Raw genomic sequence first — 20,760 nt, 5'->3', positions numbered from 1 at the left:
CAGCCGTGCGACCACGAGGGGAAACAATTGATACTCTACAGTCTCTTCACCGCCGCAGGCTAACGAAGTGTTTGAGCACGTTTAAGGCAGGCGAGGGGGGTTAAGCTACGATGTTCAGTAGGTCGGGTGCAGTACATGCATTTCGACTTACGATGTTTTCAGTTAACAATGGGTTTATCTGGACGTTACTTCATCATAAGTCAAGGAGCATCTGCACTAAGTTCCAAAATGTAAGTTAACCGAATACTTCATACATTGGAAGCCTTCTTTAAAAAAAGTAAAAGAAAAGAACTGTAACAGCGCGTCGTGCAAACTCTGACCCCAGTACTTATCGATCATCCCAAATCTGCCAGAATGTAATTAAGGGGACTGTGAACACTGAAACTTGAACTGCTCACTTGGGACGAGGGAAAGGTCGGGGCCACATGCCCGGGTCCCCACTTCCTCCTCTCCCTGGTCGGGTTCCTCTAGGCCGCTATACGGACCGTACCTGGGCCAGCACATCGCGGAACTGTTCGCTCGTGAGAGGCAGCAGGAAAGCGCTGACAACTCTTTGCAGTTCACTCTTGGACACCGTCAGGCTGTGATTGACATCGAGCAGCTCAAAGGCTTTTATCAATTCATCCCCTTTATCGGTCATTCTTTGAAATAAAATCCGTTGAACGTCGAAGAAGGACAGTATTGGATTTGCAAATGCTGTGGCTGCACAAGAGAAACAGCTATGGATTAAACGTGCTTAAAGCTCGGACACGAAAACCGTTTCACTGGGTACCAGGACCAAGCAAACTTCTAAAACAGTAGGTCTACTGCAGCCAGGTTTACACACCTAGTCATCGGGTAACTTGCGATGGCAAATCTGCCCTCGTTTTTTTTCCCTTCTGAAATTTGATCAATGCAAAATGGCAGTAATAACGTAAGTTATTACTTCCCTATAATAACGTTAGTAATCTTCCCTATAAAGGATATATGTCACTATGAGTGAAAAATAAGGATATTGGAATAAAATTTTGTTAAGAATCAATATCATTTCAAATCAGTCTTTAAAATATCATATTCACTTTGCATCTCTTACCAAATTTTTGAGGGAAAAACACGTAATTCTTAAATCAGGATCATTTCCCTTTCAAAGACAAGGAAAAAATGAGAATAGGATAGATGCTACAAGGTAAAGGAAGAATGTTTGGAGTGCGCTGAGCTTTCAGGGGGACTGCCCTTTCTGGGAGGAAAAGGATTGTGTCCCGGCTGCAGTGCGTTAGGTCCCAGGGTCCCCGTGTCACCGAAGGGGAGCTATAATAATACAGCCTCCCTCCCCTCTGCCTAAGATGAAAACTGCCAGAGCTAAGTAGCTACAGCAAGTACAAATCAACTGACGGTGCCAATCAGCACCACGAGCAGGAAGGCGTGATTATTGTATTCGGATATTTTATAGCCTCCTGGGGAAAGAGGAGGCTAAGAAGAGCGGTCGCTGGTAAATCTCTCGTATTTATTTACGACATTGCGAAGGCTTGGTGACCATAGCTGATTTAGCAGCCCTGTCTTACACTGCAAATTCTGGATGTGTGTTAAATGTCGCTAACATCGCCTCCTCTTTTATAAACTTACTCACGAGCAGGAGCAAGGGAAGGAAGAGAATTTCTCATCACGCTGTTGAACCTTCCCAGTCTGAGCTGAGGGCAGCGATGGCTTTGGCCTTGGGGTGACAGACTCAAAGCCAGGCTCTCAGGGCGCCACCCTGGGCCGCCCAGAGGGTCCTGAGGGATTTCCTCACGTCTGTAAGCTGCCCTGAACTGCCTTCTGTTTGAGGTGGGGGAAACATCGGTGCCCCCACAGTCACACTGCCATGGCCACCTGCCACATCTGCCACATGCCCTACCCTCCCGAGCAGCAGCAGGGCAGGGCCTGGGGGCCACTTCCTTCCTGGCCATCAGCGGTGCTCCCCTTCCCTGCTCGCTCACTGAGGGCCCAGCACATGCAAGGCCTCTGCCGGGGGCCGGGGAAGCCTCCCACTCAGGAGGCCCCAGCCGCCCAGAGGGGGAGCAGTCGGTAACCAGGTACACTGGAGGCCCGGAACCAGGGCTGCCTGTGGCCGCTGACAGGATGGAAGGTCTCAGGAAAAGCTTCTTAGAGGAAAGGGGTGACATGCCAACTGCACCGTAGTGCACCCGAGAGCAAGTGGGGCTGGCAGTGCGGCTGCTGTGGAGGACAGCCAGCCCAGGCAGAGGGAGGACAAGGGGACAGGCAGAGCAGGCACACGCCACGAGAGGAGCCTGCAAAGGCCGGCAGGCGCCAAACCACGGGCGGGCGGTCCTCCGGCTTTGTGCTCTGGGGACGGGCTGCCACTGTGGGCTGTGCATCCAGAGAACGACACAGCCCAGTGTTCATTCTTAAACTGCACCCTGGTGCTATGTGGGGGAGGAACAGCACAGGAAGCACAGCGGTGGCATGAGACGTTGGGTAATCACAGCCCGTGCAGGCAAGTGATAAAGGAGGTGTCGCTCCTGCAATGGTCATGGAGTGAAAAGTAGGGAAGAATCAGAGATGTGCAAATGGACAGGTGAGAGTCTACAGAGTCTTCTGATTTGGTGCACAGGGTAGGGAGGGGAAAAGGAAGGGAAAAGGGAAGTTTTGTATCTGGCATGGGTGGCTGGGTGTAGGGGTGACAGCCTCCACTGAGAAAGAGGATATGGGAAGGCATGGCAGATGGTATTTTCCAAAATGACCACCAGAAGGTCGCTGCCACACGTGCTTTTCTTGCAACGCCATGTAAACACTCCTCCCATCTAAAGGCGGGGTGTGTGCGCCTTCCCCTTGAATCTGGGAGGGCCTGTGACTAGGGCAGAATTGATGCCACACGATTTCCAAGACGAGGTCACAAAAGGCATGACAAGCTTCTGCCTGCTCCTCTCAAGATGCTCACACCAGCTGTGAGGAAGCCGAGAAGCCCCATGGGAGAGGCCACGTGTAGGTGTTCTGGTCAGACGCTCCCCTGGGAGAGGGCAGACGTGGAGAAGAGGATTGGGCAGAGGGCCTGAGGCAGGAGAAGGGGCTCGAGTTGCCCAGAAGACTTTCAAGGATCTCAGAAGTGCGGGGCTCCGTCCGCGCTTCCCTCTCCATTTCTGACTGTCACTTGAGGTCTCCGAAGCGGCTGCTTCAGTCCACGCGGAGGGGCTGCATGAGTCAATGTCAGCTATAAACACTACTGGTCCCTCTCCCCACCAGGCCTGGAAATCCTCTTCCTGAGCCCTGTGGGTCACAGAGGGACCCCTCAGGAGTTTATGTCTCTGTCTTGAAATCTTTTCTCAGACGTTTCCTGTACATTTGAGTTGCTTTCCAAGAAGCCCCATCTTCACAATCAATAATTCTAATTTAAAAGTATCAGAAAATACTAATTTGAAACTATTTGAAAACCCTTGAAGGAAAACCTTTTATTTCACGTGCCCTCTGCAACTTCTGAGATTTAACATGAAAGCAGTAACCAAATTTTGCATAACCTGCTGGTGGGAGTACAAATTGATATAATCTTTCGGGAGGGCAATTTGACGAAATTTCCTACATACATCTAGGATACAGAAAGTCACAACAGACTGTCACTCTCACCCTAACAATGAGAAAAAAAACTGAGATAAGCTTCAAAAGATGGGTTTAAAATCCATCAGAGAACAGGGAAAGCAAAGAAATTAAATTCCGGAAAGGACGAGCCACTCCTCAGAGAAGACCACCGACCCCCAGGCCCGTGCCGGGAGCCCTGGTCACACGGCAAGTCTGCGCCCGCCTGCTAGTGCCCTCACACATGCGCAGAAGTCGCGCCCCAAAGTTGGGGGTGACGCACAGAGCTGTGATACGCCCGAGGCACCCAGGGTCTTCTGCAGGGTGGGGCTGCACCCCCCCCCCCAAGGCTGAGCACAGAGGGGAAGAACCAAGGCTCTGACGCCAGACGGGCCTTCACAGAGGGCACCGCAGCAGCCACCACAGACTAGAGGGCGGGGGCAGAGCAGGGCAGCGAGCTGGGGGCCGGGCTGGAGGACAGAGAACTCCCCCGGAACCCCTCTAAAACCGGCAGGTGGGCTGTAAAGCCGAGGGCTCCCCGGGAGGCCAAGCTGGCAGCCGGGCTGTGGAACACAGATCTCTGGAGTCTCACCAGGACTCAGGTGTCATGATCAGCTAAAAGGAGGCATCTGAAACCGGTCCTCACCTGGTGCTAATGCATTTGCAACCAAGTCCAGACACAGCTCAACTCAGAGACTCAACCGAGTCAGCCCGGCTCCCTAGAAGGAGACAGGGCACTCCTCTTGTCGGCGGTGAGTATTAGCTACTTCTGTCTCTACCGTGTTTCACACAGATGTCTGGTCTTAAAGGTTTTAAAAATTGCGAGACAAGTGAAATAAGAAAAGGTGATCTAATCAAGAGCAAAAACAGTCATTAGCAGACCCACAGTGAGAACAGAGGTAGAAATGATGAGGTATTTGAACTAAGAACGATAAATATATTAAAGAGATTATAAGAAACAGTGACATGCTGAACAGAGGGGGGATTCCAACAGAGAAATGGAAACTATTTTTTAAAAGCACATGAACAAGTTAGACATTAAAAATACAACATCAGAAGTGAAGAATTCATTTGATTTGCTTAGTAGCAGACTATAGATACAGGGCAGAAGAAAGGACTAGTGAATACAAATTCAGAGCAATAGAAATTATTCAAATTGAAACAAAAGCAAAAATCATTTTCAAAGGAAATAGGGTGTCTAATGTCTGTGGCTGTGGCTCACAGGTTCACGTTCACCCCAGGATGTGATTTAATGTATGAGTTATACAAGTACATCTCTATGTGTATATATGTGCATGCATGAAAGAGAGGCCAAACAATTAATGGTGACCACCTTTGGAGAAGAAAATGATGCTAGAAGACACCATATGTACACATATAACTTTTTAATTTAAGAAAAAAATTATTTGGCACATTAAAAAATACCATCAATAAAAGTAAAAAGCAAATGGCAAATGAAAAAAGACACTGATGGCACATAAGGCAGATAAAGGATTAACATCTTTAAAACAAAGAGAGTTCGTACAAATCACTAAAAAGACCAACTCACAGTAGATAAATGGGCAAAGGATATGAAAAGGCAGATTACGAAAGAAAGAAACCCGATAAACTTGAGAATCAAAGTTAATGTTACTATGAAAGAAATGCAAATTAAAATCACAATATTGCTTTGGGATTTCACATAGACAAGCTGTAAAGGATAACATTCTGTGTTAGGATGCTTAGAAATAAGCACCTTTAAATCTTATCTGTGGGGCTGTACAGGTACAAGCTTCCCGAAGGGCAATCACCAAGAGCCTTAAGAGCAGGAATGTCCTCTAATCCAGCAAATCCGCTTCCCTCGTCTTCTCTGTACTATCAGAACGTTAGTTCAAGTGAGAAATATCCCAAAAATGGCACAGACGTGGCTATTGGACTGGAACAGATTTATTATTGATGATAAAGTTTTGCGTTGGAAATCACTAGCTAACCCTGCCCCCTTTCCCTTAGAAACAGAAACCCTGAGGTGTGGGTAGACATGTGGCCGTCTGCAATGATGTCTGCCTTTCCCAGGCTCCCTAGTGGGTGGGTATGACCATGGGATTAAAGTCTTACCAGTTGTAAGTAAGCACGGGTGCTGAGTGTGACTTCTGACTAGAACGCCTGTCCTCCATTCGCAAGGCAAAATCCAACGTCCCCTTTCGTTATGTCCTCTCTGAGTCCTTCTGGTTCATGGGGGTGTGTGCTCACAGTGCTCTGTCCCTGCTTCTTATGGCATTTGTCTCTATCCACTGGGATTCCTCATCTCCCTCTCTAGATGGGGAGCTCCCCCAGGGCAGGCCCTTCTACAGGACCCATCTCTTTATCTTCAGTACCTACGACAGTTCTTGTCACATATTAGGGCTCATAAAAGGTTTGAGAAGGAAGGAAAGAGGGAGGGAGGCAGGAAGGGAGGGAGGGAAGGAGAGAGGAAAAGAGGAAGGAGAGAGGGAGGGAGGGAGAGAAGGAAGGAAGGAAGGAAGGAAGGAAGGAAGGAAGGAAGGAAGGAAGGAAGGAAGGAAGAAAGGAGCAAGTGAATGAACAGATGAAATAATGTCAAATTGTATGGCTTTGAAACTGAGTGAGTGATCCAAAGGAGTTGAAAACTTAGGTCCACACAAAAACCTATATGCAAATATAGCAGCTTCATTCATAATTTCCAAGATGTGAGAGCAACCAAGAGATCCTTCAGCAGTGGACAGATGAATAAACTGTGGTGCACACATACAAGAGAACATCATTTAGAGATAAAAAGAAATCAACTATCACACCATGAAAAGACATGAAGGAGCCTTACGTGCACATATTGCTAAGTGAAAGAAGCCCATCTGAACAGGCTGCATACTGTATGATTCCAACTGTACGATGTTCTGGAAAAGGCAAAACTCTGGAGACAGGAAAAAGCTCAGTGGTTGCCAGGGGTTCGGGGGAGGGAGAGATGAACAGGCAGAGCTCAGAGGGTTTTCAGGGCAGCGAAACTATTAGTGCGACGTTGTAAGGGTGGACACGTGTATTTATTCGTTTATCAAAACCCAGAGAATGTACAACACAAAGGGTGAACTCTGAAATAAACTGGAGACTTCAATTAACAGTAATGTATCAATAATGGCTCATCAATCATAACAAATGCACCTCACTAATCAAGATGTATTAATAATATAGGGGAAACTAGGGGTGAGAAGTAAAGGGGTGTATGGGAACTTTCTTGCACTTTAGCTCAATTTTTCTCTAAACCTAAAAGTACTCAAAAAAAAAATAATAAAGTCTATTAATTAAGAAAAACCGAGTGAGGAAGTATACCAGATCACACAGTAGTTAAGTCCATGGAGTCTGGAATCACGCCGTCTGCGTTCAAATTGTGACCCTGCCTCTTAAAAACTATGTAACTTTTGGGCAAGTGGCTTAATCAACCTCTGTCTCAGTTTCCCCACAAATAAAATAGGGACAAAAATAGAACCTACGTCATAGTTTTATTGTGAAGATTAAATGACACTGGCACCTTTGTACAGAGTCTGCTGCATACTAAACATACATAAGTGATATCTACTGCTAGTATTACTTGTCCATGAATACTCACTTGAAGAAGAAGGTCTGACCATGTTTCCGAAAGCATTTCTTGAATAGACTCTACATGGTGAAGAATGCGGTCTTAAATTTGTGAATTTCTGTGTATGAGGAGATGAAGTAGGACAATCTGGTCTAATCGCTCTTTTGTGCGTTAAATCCCTGTGATATAAAAGAAAACAGATGACATTATCTTCAAGCACACATTACAAACGTGGCCAACCTCCTATCTATTTCGTTTCTGAAAGGACAGCCGGGGACTATTAAAATGCTGCTAGTCGTGACCTTCTTTCCAGTGTTTCAAAGACTATTCTTAAAGTGAACACCAAATTGTGATTGCAGGCGCCTTGTTTTTAGCAGATCCAGTGATCTTCAAAAGTGGGAAAATAAAGAAGCTTTGGGATGAGAGAAGCCACCTGGATCGTGACTCCCATGCACTCATTTCTTTGGTGGGCAGCAGGGGTAGAGTCTGGCTTCTCTGAGCTCTCTTGAAATGCCTCACTACATCCAACACACAGTCAGAGGCAGAGCTGGGGACAGCTCTAGAGATGATGGAGGGAAGGGGGGGCAGGGTGAGAAAGGTGAAGGGACTGAGAAGTACAATTGGTAGTTACAAAACAGGCATGGGGATGTAAAGTAAAGCACAGGGAAGATAGTCAATAACATGGTAACAACTGTGTACAGTGCCGGGTGGGGACTAGACTAGTCAGTGGGGTCACTTCTGAAATTATATGAATGTCCAACCACTATGCTGTACACCTGAAATTCATATAAAATATTATTGAATGTCAAAATAAATATATAAATAAAGTGTAGAAAAAAAGATGGTAGAGTGAGGACCTCTGAAAATCCTCTCCTCCATAACAGCATTGAGAACACTGGCAAAAATGTCACAGTCAACTGTTTCAGAACTCTGGAATTAACCAAAAGTTTGCAGCAATCTAGGGAGCATTTATTCATGAAAGATAAACTTTTGTGGCACTTTAACTTTCCCTGTTCCCATCTCCTCCCACCCCCAAATCTGCAGGAGCCTTAACCAACAGCCTGTGATCACAGTGCAAACCCTAAGAGCCGCTGGAAGGAAAAGAAGGTGGCTGAACTCCTTCAAAAGTCCATTACCAAAAAATTTTCATTATTTGACTTACCTGATGGTTTCCTGAAAGACCCCACTCACCAGTCTGTCTTTATTTGAACTAATTCAGGGCTTGCCCAGGAAGAACAGGCTATCTCGTCAAAAGGCATTTATTGAAAAAGTCAGGGCAATTGTTGTTTAAAATCTTAGGTGCCTAAGCAGGCAGATAACAGGTAAATAATAGACTAACTAAAAAGCTTAAAGGAAAAATCTAGGCAATGAGTTGTCCCTAGGGGCTTTGAGAAGCTCTCACATATTCCTGGGAATCTAGACAGCCACTCACATACGTAGGGCTGTGAGCCTCTCCAGGGCTAAGTGCTTGCTCAGGAAAGACCTGCGAAGCCCTAAGTTCTCACTTCTGGCTGCCTTGGACAGGCTCTGGTCAAGGCCCAAGCAGGAAGTGAAAGCTCAGGTAGAATTGTAAACTGCCTGGCGGAGTGCTGAAGGAAAGCTCCCACACATACAAGGAGCCCCTAAGCGAAGATCGAAAGACTACTGTTTCCTGGCATCTAAGGAAATCTCTGTCCTGTCATGAGCCGACCAGTAAGCTAACCAATCAGAGACTTCACTGGCCGTACATGACAAAGAATACAGACTTTACAAAGTTAGTTTAGAAAAGTCACTAAACAAACAAAACATGGAAAGAGAATATGATTTCAAGAATTGCCACATTATTAAAATGTCTAATTTTCAACAAAAGATTTATGATATACAAAAAAGAAAGACAGAAAAGAAAAAAGTATGGCCCATACATACTTATCTTCAGAAACCATGCAAGCAAGAAAAGAATGAAATTAAATATTTAAAGTGTCAAAAAGAAAAAAAGAAGAAAAAACCTAGAATTCTGTATCCAGCAAAATTATCCTTCAAAAGGATAAAATACTTTACCAGACAAACAAAAATTGAGGGCATTTGTCACCAGCAGTCCTGCTTGCAAGAAATTTTGTTAAAATAAATTCTTTAGAAAGAAGGAAAAATTATATAGGTCAAAACCTTAGATCTATATGAAGGAAGGAAGATCATTAGAGAAAGAATGAAGATAAACATATATGTACCTAACAATATAGCCCCCAATACACATGAAGCAAAAACTGACAAAATTGAAAACACATACTTTAACAATAATAGCTGGAGACTTCAAGACCCACTTTTAATAAAGGATAGACAAACTCGACAGAAGATCAACAAGTAAATAGAAGACCTGAACAATACTCTAAACCAACTAGACCTAATAGACATCTGAAGAACACTCTACCTAACAATTGCAGAATACACATTCTTCTCAAGTACACAAGGGACATCCTCCAGGATAGATTATAAGTTAACAGATAAAACAAAACTCAATAAATTTAAAAGGACTACAATTATCAATACATGTTCTCCAACTACACTAAAATGAAATTAGAAATCCATTAACAGAAAAAAATTGGGTAATTCACAAATACGTGGAAATTAAACAACATACTCCTCAACAACCAATGGTTAAAAAAAAAAAAATCACAAGATAAATTAGCAAATACTTTCAGATAAATAAAAATACAGCCACAACACACCAAAACTTATGGGATGCAGATACACATTGCTTAGATGGACATTTATAGCTGTTAATACCTATATTAAAAAACAAGAAAATCTCAAATTAATAACCTAACCATCTTCCTTTAGAAATAAAAGTATAAAAATAAGAGTACATTAAACCCAAGTAGAATGAAGGAACTAATAAAGATTAAAGCAGAAATAAATGAAATTGATAATAGAAAACCAACAAAATAAAAAGTTGGTTCTTTGAAAACATCGGCAAAACTGACAAATTTGGGGGCAGATGGGTGGCTCGGTTGGTTAGAACACGAGCTCTGGGCAACCGGGCTGCTGGTTTGATTCCCACATGGGCCAGTGAGCTGCACCCTCCGCAACTAGAATGAAGTCAATGAGCTGCCGCTCAGCTCCTGATTAGCCAGATGGCTCAGTTGGTTGCAGCCCGGGATCTCAACCACAAGGATGCCGGTTCGACTTCTCGACTCCCACAAGGGATGGTGGGCTGTGCCCCCTGCAATTAATAACGGTAACTGGACCTGGAGCTGAGCTGCGCCCTCCACAACTAAGATTGAAAGAACAACTTGACTTGGAAAAGTCCTGGAAGTACACACTGTTCCCCAATAAAAAATAAAAAAACTGACAAATTTTTAGCTAGATTGACCAAGAAAAAATGAGAAATACTCAAATTATTTAAATCAGGAATGAAAGAGAGGTCATTACTACTGACTTTACAAAAACAAAAAGGATTATAAGGGAATACTAATTGTATGCCAACAAACTAGATAACTTACATGCAATGGAAAAATTCTTAGAAAGACACAAGCTACTGAAACTGACTAAAGAAGAAAAAAAATCTGAATAGATCTATAACAAGCAAAGAGATTTAATTTGTAATTAAAAAAACTTACTGCAAAAAAGCACAGGACCAGATGGGTTCACTGGTGAATTGTACCAAACATTTAAAAAAGAATAATGAAAAACAATTCTTTCAAAAAATAAAAGAAAAAAGAATACTTCCCAACACATTCTATGAGGTCAGCATTACCCTTATACCAAACCAGACAAAGACATCAGAAGAAAAGAAAGCTAAAAACCAATATTCCTTATGAATATAGGAAAAATCCTCAACAAGATACTAACAAACTGAATTCAGCAATATAGAATAAGAATTAGACAGAATGACGAAGTGGGATTTATACCAGGAAGGCAAGAGTGATTGAACATACAAAAATCAGTCAATGTTACATTAATAGAATCAAGAAAAAATATATATCATCTCAATAGATGTAGAAAAAACATTTAACAAAATCCTACAACCTTTTATGATAAAAACACTCAACAAACTAAGAATCGAAGGGAACTTCCTTGACCTGACAAAGGGCATCAATAAAAAACCAACAGCTAACATCACATTTAATGGTAAAACAAAAGGTTTCCCCCTAAGATCAGACACAAGATGAGGATGTCTGCTCTCACCAGTTTTATTCAACGTTATACGAAAGGTTCTAGCCAGAGCAATTAGGCAAGAAAAAGAAACACAAAGGTATCCAGATTGGAGACTAACAAGTAAAATTATCTCCATTTGCCAATAACATGATTTTGTATACAGAAAATCCTAAGAATACACACACACACACACACACACACACACACACGAATAAACAACTTCAGTAAGGAAGGTTGCAGGATACGAGAGCAATATATAAAAATCAATTGTATTCCTATATACCTGCAATGAATAATCTGAAAATAAAATTAAGAGAACAATTCCATTTGAAACAGGAAGTCAGGTTACCAGCAGCAAGTGAGGATGGTGGAAGCGTTTCAGGATTAAGGAAAGAGGATAAAGAATGAAATGGTTGTCTAGAAGAGAAGGCAAGTGGGAGAGTAGGCAAGACAGAGTAATTGCCAAGGAGTTTCAAGAAGCTTGAGGAAGGTAAGAGACGAGAAACTCAAGCTGATGAAGGAGTTTCAGGAGGAAAAAAAGTTAATCTAATTCAACTGGCATTTATTGGGGACTTACATGAGCCAGAAAACGTGCTTACGATTTATTAACACCTGTCATTTAACCATGTCCATGCCTAATCGCTTTTTGCTCTTCCCATTTCGGAGGTGAGGAAAATGATGTGCAGAGCAGGCAAGCAGTCTGCCCGGGATTACACAACTCCTAAGCCCAGAGTCGGGTCCAGGAGGGGAGATCTTCCCAGGTACCCAGTTCACCCGGTTGGCAATGGGCAAGGCTTCCCTGTTGCTTTTTACAAAATTAATAACCGGCTCCTTGAGGGCGGTGAGAAGTCTCTGGCTACACGGATGGTTAGGAACACGCGTGTCCTGCCTCAGCCCTCTCTGCGGGGAGGATCTGCTGCAGCCACATTCCTTGTTGCAGTTACTGCTGCTGCAAATAACCGCTTTCTTTATTTTATCCATAAATTCACTTCCTAATAGCAATCAGGCATGCCAGGGCTTTGGCCTCATGCCTTATTACACCACCTGAGGAGTGAGATAATCACCCAGAAACGTACTGCCTGTTGTGCATTTTATTACTTGAATACAAAGCGGTTCAATTCAAGAAACACTTAGTTGAAGACAGCATGGAAAAAAAATAATAATCATGGAAAGTAATTCCTCCCAGTGCTACTGAGGACCCTGCAGAGAACAACGCTCTTCCAGTGGGAGGAGCTGGCTGACCTGTTGGGTCTTCTCCAGTTCTAATTTCTACCGACCGCAGGATCATAAAAGCCAATGAGACTTTAGTTTCAATACGAAGATCCCAAAGAGCCACATCTGGGGCCCATTTGGGTGTTCGACCCAAACACCCCTGGTGTAGCCTTTTCCAAGCAACCACACTCTCTCACCGGTTTATTCTTCAGCAAACACTGCAGGCCACACATTGGCGAGGGTGGAGGAACAGCAAGAGAAGCATGAGCCACCCGACCCTCCAGCAGCTCTCCATCTAACTCAGGATTTAAAGAAGCTGGCGGCACGTTTTCAAAGAACAGGAAGGAGGTGTCCAAGCAGCCTCGCCACCTCGCCACCACACGGTGCAGCCTGTGGAGGTTACGCCACACCTGCCTTGCGAGAGCTGACGAGCATGCATTGAACCACCCAATCCCGGGGGTCAGAGGAAAGACTTTTCCCAACAGATGTCATCGCCAGTTCATCTCAAGAGGGAAAGAGCTAATCCATTTGTAGATTCCTCAAGCAGAAATAACGTGGATCTTTATTGTTATTAACGCCATTATTTTTTTAAATGCGTGTATTTTCCATTTTTAACAATGAGTGCTAAAAGGCTGCTGAAGCAGACAAGTAGTTTTAAAACACTGGTTCTCAGAATGTGGTGCGGGAACCAGTAACCTCAGCATTTTTAGAAATGCAAATCCTCAGGCCCCACCCAGACCAACCAATCAGAAACTCTGGAGGTGGGGGCCCAGCCAGCCGTGTATTAACAAGCAGAGATCACTACTGTAGAAACACCTGAAGTTGATTTAGAAGTACAAGTCCACGGTTTTTAAGGACGCTCAGGTGTCAGGTTCCCTGCAAACGTTACATTTAAGTGAAGCTACCATAATAGGTTCACCTGGCCGGCACTGAGCACCTCCTTCCTGGCCATTGGCTAGTCCGCAACCTTGTGGCAACCTTCTGAGTCAGTAGATACCTCTATCCATATTTTCAGAGGTGGCGAAATTAAACCCCAGAGAGGAAAGTCATGAAGCCAAGACCCAAACTCGCCTAAATTTACCATATTTTGCCATGTATAATGCACACTTTTTTGCCCAAAGCTGTGAGGGAAAAATAAGGACGCGCCTTATACACGGGTAGTACTAAGTCCATACATAAATAAACGTTTTTAATTCTTTTATTTATGCTTATGAGTTAAAAGTGTAACTCTAGAAATCAATAACGATATCCATATGCAAAATAACCTGGAATACGATAATCGATTTTGTTGAACTTACGATGAACTTGCAATGATGAAGAGTTCTTGGTCTTCTATGAGGTGTAAATATTGTAAAGTTGTTACCTGTACATAAAATTTCTTGTACCTGGTATCTGGTTCTTGTGTTTTGTAATTATTTGTTACATAAAATTTCTTGTATCATAATATGTTAAAAAGTAAATGCTAAAATTCTTTTATAATACAAAAAACACGTACCTAAATGTAACCAAATAAAAATTTGAATTAAAAAGTTAAAGCGAAAGATTTTTTTCCCCTGCAAGTTTAAGCTAGAAACTTGGGGTGCATTATACACAGCAAAATACGGTAATCCTAGGCTTTTTGCCCAATTGTGCCAGGAGTGTATATGTAGGAGTGATTTGTGTGCATTCTCATATAAACACATAGTTAACTATGAAGTTCGCATATATTGATAGAGTAATAAGAAAATCTGTCAGTCCTCAAGAATGGATACCTTGCATTTGCAAAACAGTCTAACAATTCTGCAACCTACTCAAAAGAACACATGGAAAATTAAAAGCAAGTCATCTATACACGAGTAAATAGCTAATCAAATATTGGGGTTCTGGGTTCATGCCACTAATGCTGGAAGCCCAGTCCTGGCTCCCCTACCCCAGCCTCATATTCCCTTAATATCTCAGAACTGTCTTGCAATCCTAGTCCACCGTTCCAAACATAGAAATTAGAAAAATGCAAGTTGATTTACAAATATATTCCAAATGATAGGGTATCATAAAAAAAAATTTAGCCAGTCATCTGAATTCAATTTAGTAGAAAAATCCATGTTTATAAGCTGACCTTTATGCGGCACTCGGCTTATAAACACGGCAGCCTCACGCGTCTGACCGCAGCTTTCCTCCACCAAGGGTCTCCCTGCCTCAGGCTCTCCTCAAATCCCCACACAGGCTGTCACTTCCTCCCAAACCTCATTTTAATCAACCTTCTCTTGCAGCATAAATTTCAAGTCTATCCACACACAAGACACACACACACACTCCGAAATCAAACTCAAAATATAACACAAACCTCTCAAAGTTTATATACTTTAATGGAGTCATATCTCACTGTTATAAATGATAAACTAGAAAGACTACGTCAAAACAAAACGTGTTTAGGGCAATGCTAGGAGAAAAGGTACACTGGGGTAAACATGACTGTTATGCTATAAAAACCTATTTGCACAGGTGGAGAGGGTCTAGAAGATGTCACAAAAATAGCTACGTTGGGATGATGGGAACACTGACTTTTTTGATTTTAAATGTTAAGAAGCAAAGCACAGCGCGCGAGCTATAACATGCTGACCAGGCAGCACGTGACTGGCTCCTACCCGCCTCTCCCTTCCCAACCTGTCACTCTCCCCACCTTGCTCCCATGGCTCCCTCTGCCTGGATGCTTCCCCCACCCCTCACCTGGCTAACTTCCCCCCTTCAGCTCCAGGAGTGATGTCACCTCCTTAGGGAGGGCTCCCTGATCACCCTGCCCACGTCCTCCGTGCAGAGGCTCTCATCACAGTCTGCCCCTCCCCTGCACTGCATTTACCACAACCAGTTACTATACTTTTAGTTGGGAAATTAGAAACTTGATTGTAGGCCCATGAAATGCAAGTGTTTTCACACTCCTGTACGCGCAGCCCAAGAGTGCCCGGCACGTAACTGGCGCTCCAAAAGTAGTTAGCAAATGAATGAAGGATGTGCACAGCCGTCATGCAACAGCACTTCCCTCCCCCGCACACACACACACACGCACACGTGCACACACCGCCTTCCACTCCTGGATCTTGTTTAGGATCAGTGAGAATCCTAACCAGCCAAGACAGAAGTTTCAGCATCATGCAGGATTTCTCCCTCTTGTCCCCTCTGCTGAGAACCAGTGACTCATGTCAGGAAAGGTGTCTTAAAATTAACACCCACGACCTCTCAGATGGCCCTGTGGCCGTCCTCCCTGTTAGACCACTGACTGACTCAGGAGCGCAGGGACCACATCAGATTATGGCGGTCCCTAAAAATAACGAATGCTGAGTTTAACTGAACTGAGCCCTGTGGTTCTGTGATCATTGTATCAGCCCAAACGCCTCGCTGCCCCAGAATTCGGCTCCTAGGGAAAAAGCTGATATTGTTTTGTCTGCAACGGGCTTTCTCTAGCATGGCCACAAAAGTCTAATTTTAGAAAGTGTCTCAGAATTTCACTCTCACCTCATGAACATTTTCAGATTCACCACCACCCCCAATGTGATGACAGATATGGCAACAGACAACGGGAAAACAGGTTGTGTCAGAAAAACTGACGACACGTCGGCTGTCAAACAGTTGTTCCCATCTCAAGTACTGTCTGACTGGCGGCCTTTTGAGAGGGACGAGCGGCGAGCCATTGGGCTCTCCTCACCCCTTGTAAGCAGACAAGGAGCTGGCCACACATCCCGTTCCGAGGGCAGCACGAGGCCCGGCAAGCCCTGCAGCTGGGAAAGGAGAGCCTGGAAGGTTCCCTGTGGGGAAGGGAAAGCTTTGCTGCTGCCGCCCCCTACAGCAGGAGCTGCGAAACGCAGCCACGAGAACACCTGCCCGGGCTGACGCAGGTTCTGGGCTCCGGCTCCGGCTCCGGGGCTGGCGAGGACCGCCTGCTGGCTGCAACGTGCTGAGTACCCAGTGAAGGACGTCCAGCTTTAGAATGAAGAAACCGAGGCTTGCGCATGTGATGAATATGTAAGTTCCTAGACAACTGTGGCACCAAACTCAGCATTCAGTACGTGCTGGTGGCGGAAAGGACTGACACCACGAGACAGAAGTGGTAACGGAGTCTCTATCGGCGTTTAAAGCACCTTCCTCTCGAACCCTTCCACCCGGCATGACACACGAGCAGACGCCGTGAACGCGACGCCACCTCCTGCCCCGGCGGCAGACACAGGCATTCGGGAAAGAGGAACGTCTCACCTAGCCCTGGAACCGCCTGATTTGGTGCTGTTGCCATCTGTTTTGGTGCTATTTTGTTTCATTTCCTTCAAGAGAAACGATTTCTGAATTTGCGTATTCTGAAAAATAAGAGAGCAATGGGGTTAGCACAGATTGGCAGACAGATTTCTTTATTTAGCTTATCAAGCCACAGGAACGGAGCCTTTGGGCCTAAGATAAGCAAGTGGTGTTGCCAGCTACGGAACTGTGTCCAAAACCTCAGGCGGGTCCTCTGCGTGAAATGCCCACTAAATGTTAGGTTTCCCAGGTAATTTATGTCAACACCATATGAGCACCAGTCCTCTTCCCATCTCTCACACACACACACACACACACACCACACACATGTGCACACACATCACATATGTACACAGCACCACACACCACACACGCACACACACACACCCCTACTGCGGGCCCCTCTATTTTCTTCACATCGGCCCGAATAATCACTTATAAATGCTGATCTCTTCATGTTACTTCCTTGCTTTACAAATTCCAGTTGCTTCCTATTGCCCTTAGAATAAAGACCAGCGTCCTGCAGTGCGTCACAAGGCCCTGCGGGCCGGCCCACGCCTCCTTCCCCGGCTTCTCCAGGCCTCCCCACGTGGTCCTTGGTGATCCTCAGGGCAGCTTTCCCACACGCCGCAGCCCTCTGCCTACACCCCGCGTCCCCTCCGCACTCTGCCTAATGAATGCCAACCTGTCCCAAAGGTCGGCGGTTCTCAAACTTGAGTGTCCATCAGAATCAGCTGCAGGGCTTGCTGGACACCAGCTGCTGGGCCCCCGCTCCCTGTCCTGACTCTAGAGCTGGATCCTGGGTGGGGGTGGGGCCGAGAAGGTGCCTCGCTGACAAGTTCCCAGGTGGGGCTGAGGCCGAGAACCACTGCCCCAGATCTCAGTTCACATGTCTCGTCCTCAGGGAGCCTTCCCCGACACCCCCGCTCGAGGTGGGCCCCCGTTACACACTTAAAGGCCCTCTGTTGTCCCTCACAGCCCTCAGCCCAGTTTGTAACAATGTATCCATGTGTGGGAGTGCTCAATCAGTGCTGTCCCTTGCCTCCCCAGACCCTAGGCCAGGGACTAGTTCAGAGGTGTTCAAGCTTACTGCGTGAAATGAATTTGCTACCACTCCTGAACCTTGTCAGTTAGGGTAGAAACCCCTGCCTTTGGCCTCCACCTCTCTTTCTACACAGTCAGCAAGTACTGTCAGTTTCACTTGGAGAGACTGCCTCTTAAAACTGTTCCTTCTCCTCTCTATCCTTCGTGTCACTGCCCCTGTTCATCCTCACGTGTCTGAATTAAGAAACAGCCCCTTAAATCGCTTCCAGGTCCAACTTCTCTCTCTACTCCATCCTCTGTTGCCAGCATTAATCTTTCTAAAGCACAGATACAGTTCTGCTACTCCCTGGCTTAAAAACAGGCAATGCAAATCTACACGTGTTAACATTTCATAGAACTACGCAGGCACCAAGAGAAAAAAACGAGTGCATGTCAAAAGTGGTGACAGCGGGTAAAGTCTGTAGTTTAGTTACTAGCACTGTACAACGGCAAGACCCTGGTTTTGATCACTGTCCTACGGTTATTCTGTAAGATGTTATCACTGGGAGTGAACTGGGGACATGTACTGATTCTGCATGGTTTGGTGACTCTAAATAGTTTTGACATTTAAAATAAAGCCATGAAGTACTTCTCCAGGGCATAAGATCATTCACATCTTTAATCACCTGGCCCCAGGCAACTCTTCCAGATATTAGATAGCTCCCTGCAGGCTGCATTTTCACCCAGTACTCCCAACGGACAGTGTAGTTCCTCACCTTTGCATTTTGGTTCTTGATTTTGCTAGAATCTCCTTCCCCCTTTTCCACACTTCAATTCCTCTTTCAAGATTGAGGGGCTAGCCCCTCCTTCATGAGGCCTTCCTCTCCTCCTTAAATAAACCACACCTTTCCAAAGGCCTTAAAGCTTTGTTTGGCCAATTGTTTAATAAAGAGAAGGACAAAATAGTCAAAGGTACTGTAATTCCATTACTTTGCTGTGGGGCAGCGGGGGAACAAAAAGTATAAAGTCAAAGTATTAATACCTCCCAGACCATCCCCTTAGTTCTACCTCTAGTTTCACCGTGATTCTCTGCTTCCAGACTTTTCTGTTGGCTGTTTATCGTGGCCCCTGCTAGTCAGGAAACCCCTCCAGGGGAGAGGTCAACAGCACTCACCTTTCTATGCTCAGCACCCACCACACAGCCTGGTGTGCAGTAAGCACCCATTAACCTCTGCTCTGGATGGACCACAGCTATCAATACCTAACCCTGTGACGACAAGAAGCTGGGGCTAAATATTCCCTTGTTTTGAAAGCTAAACAGTGTTCTGAATATGAGCAAGACACCGTGCCAAGTTCTGAAGGTCGTTCCTAGCTTCTCATCATCCTCAGTGTACATTCTCTAACTAAAGAGAATTCCACGATGTGAATGAACATGATGACTTCAGAACTTGGTAAAGTAGAAATTAGCAAGGATTATCCAAACCGACGACCCACAAGCAAGCACCAGGTCACAGACCATCAAATACCCTTCTTAACCATGGGCAGAAACACAATTAGAAGGCTATTTCACTGGCATATTTATTCGCCAGAGAAGTATCGATGTCCAGTTTGTTAACAGACGCTATTTATATCAGAATCATAACAAAAGTGCCATCCATCTGCCTTGGCATCCAGAGAAAACACAATTCAACACAAGAGTAAAAAATGTGCACAGCCAAACAGAAATGGCATCAGAAGCAAAAACCGTTGGAACTGGTATCATGGCAGGGTGTGGGGGGGAGAAGGGGGAGGGAGATTGTCACTTGACTAAATTGGAAACAGTTGCAAGCAACACAAAAGATTTTGGCAGTTAAATCCGAATACTTGAGAAAAATTTTCTCCTTGTCTATTCTGATATCAAATGGACGTTCCGTTATATTTTCGGACACGTACCCTAACCAATTCCCTTTTTAGCCTTCCAAGTACACTCTCTCGGTCACCTACTGGGCATCTACAGTGAGAAAAATAGAGGGTTTGGAGTCAAAAAGACATGGAGTCAGACTGGTTCCACTACCTTCTGTGCAAACTTGCAAGTTGAGTAAACTCCTCCTGACCCCGTTGGGTCATTTGCAAACGGGAAATAATCTTTCTCTTAAAAGCAAGTGCTCTTAGCCTGGCATAAGGATGGGGTCCGTGCATGCACTTCTGTAGACCTTTAAACTCTGAGATTAAATGCAAAATGTGTGAGAGATGATTGGTCTAGAGCAGGGGTGTCCAAACTGCGGCCCGCGGGCCAACTGCGGCCCGCAATCCATTGTTAATTGGCCCGCAGCAAATTCCAAAAACATATTTCGTTTACTTAAATAAACCAGGTGAGGCAATACGTACTTCACCTCGAGTGAGTGGCCCGGCTGTTTGTGTGTTTTACCGCATATGGCCCTTGGTGAAAACCGTTGAAAAAAGTTTGGACACCCCTAGTCTAGAGAGAGGAAACACTGTTTTCATCAGCTTCTCAAGGGCCTAGTTACCCAAAGGTTAAGTGCCATACCCTAGAGGCCACGGAAAGATCCCAGATAATATGTCTAGACAGCTGGGCACACACTAGGCTGTTCACTATTTGGTAGCTGTTACTAATTTTAAGATCTGGGAAGGCACAGAAAGATAAATCAGACAGAGCCCAGGACAGAGGGCAGGTAGACAGTAACAGTGTAAGGTGCTAAGCGTTGTCTCAGGGTTTTACCAGACAACAAATGAGAGCAAACCAAAATCAATCCAGAAAAAAAACGCAGCAGGAGAAAGTAACAAGGCAGAGGCACCGGGTGAGTAGGACAGAGATGTGACCACTACGGCGGGGACCTCAATGCCCACACAGGACATGGCATTGGGCAGGTACACAGTGACTAACTGGTAAGTAAATAAGTAAACAAGTGAATGGAACCGACCCAGGGGACAGGGTCACACCATTTACAAACTCCCAGGGGAAGAACAAAAGTCAGAAGGTGATGAAAACTATTACTACTCAAAATCGTTCATTTCAAAAATTT

At 44.9% G+C, this 20,760-nt stretch overlaps 1 protein-coding gene across 1 annotated transcript in view; it reads right to left on the bottom strand.

The window, feature by feature from the left end:
- Positions 1 to 20,760, bottom strand: part of EFCAB6 (EF-hand calcium binding domain 6) — a 223,760-nt gene that overhangs the window by 200,096 nt on the left and 2,904 nt on the right. The window contains exons 3-5 of the mRNA XM_033118658.1: positions 16,679 to 16,776; positions 7,142 to 7,290; positions 491 to 702 (exon numbers count right to left, since the gene is read on the bottom strand). Of these exons, the coding sequence (XP_032974549.1) occupies positions 491 to 702; positions 7,142 to 7,290; positions 16,679 to 16,776 (459 nt within the window). The remainder of the gene's footprint in view (positions 1 to 490; positions 703 to 7,141; positions 7,291 to 16,678; positions 16,777 to 20,760) is intronic.

This window comes from Rhinolophus ferrumequinum, chromosome 10, assembly GCF_004115265.2.
Source record: "Rhinolophus ferrumequinum isolate MPI-CBG mRhiFer1 chromosome 10, mRhiFer1_v1.p, whole genome shotgun sequence".
NCBI classification, from domain to species: Eukaryota; Metazoa; Chordata; class Mammalia; order Chiroptera; family Rhinolophidae; genus Rhinolophus; species Rhinolophus ferrumequinum.
The sequence above is the reverse complement of the archived record's forward strand: the minus strand, read 5'-3'. Positions and strand labels throughout refer to the sequence as shown.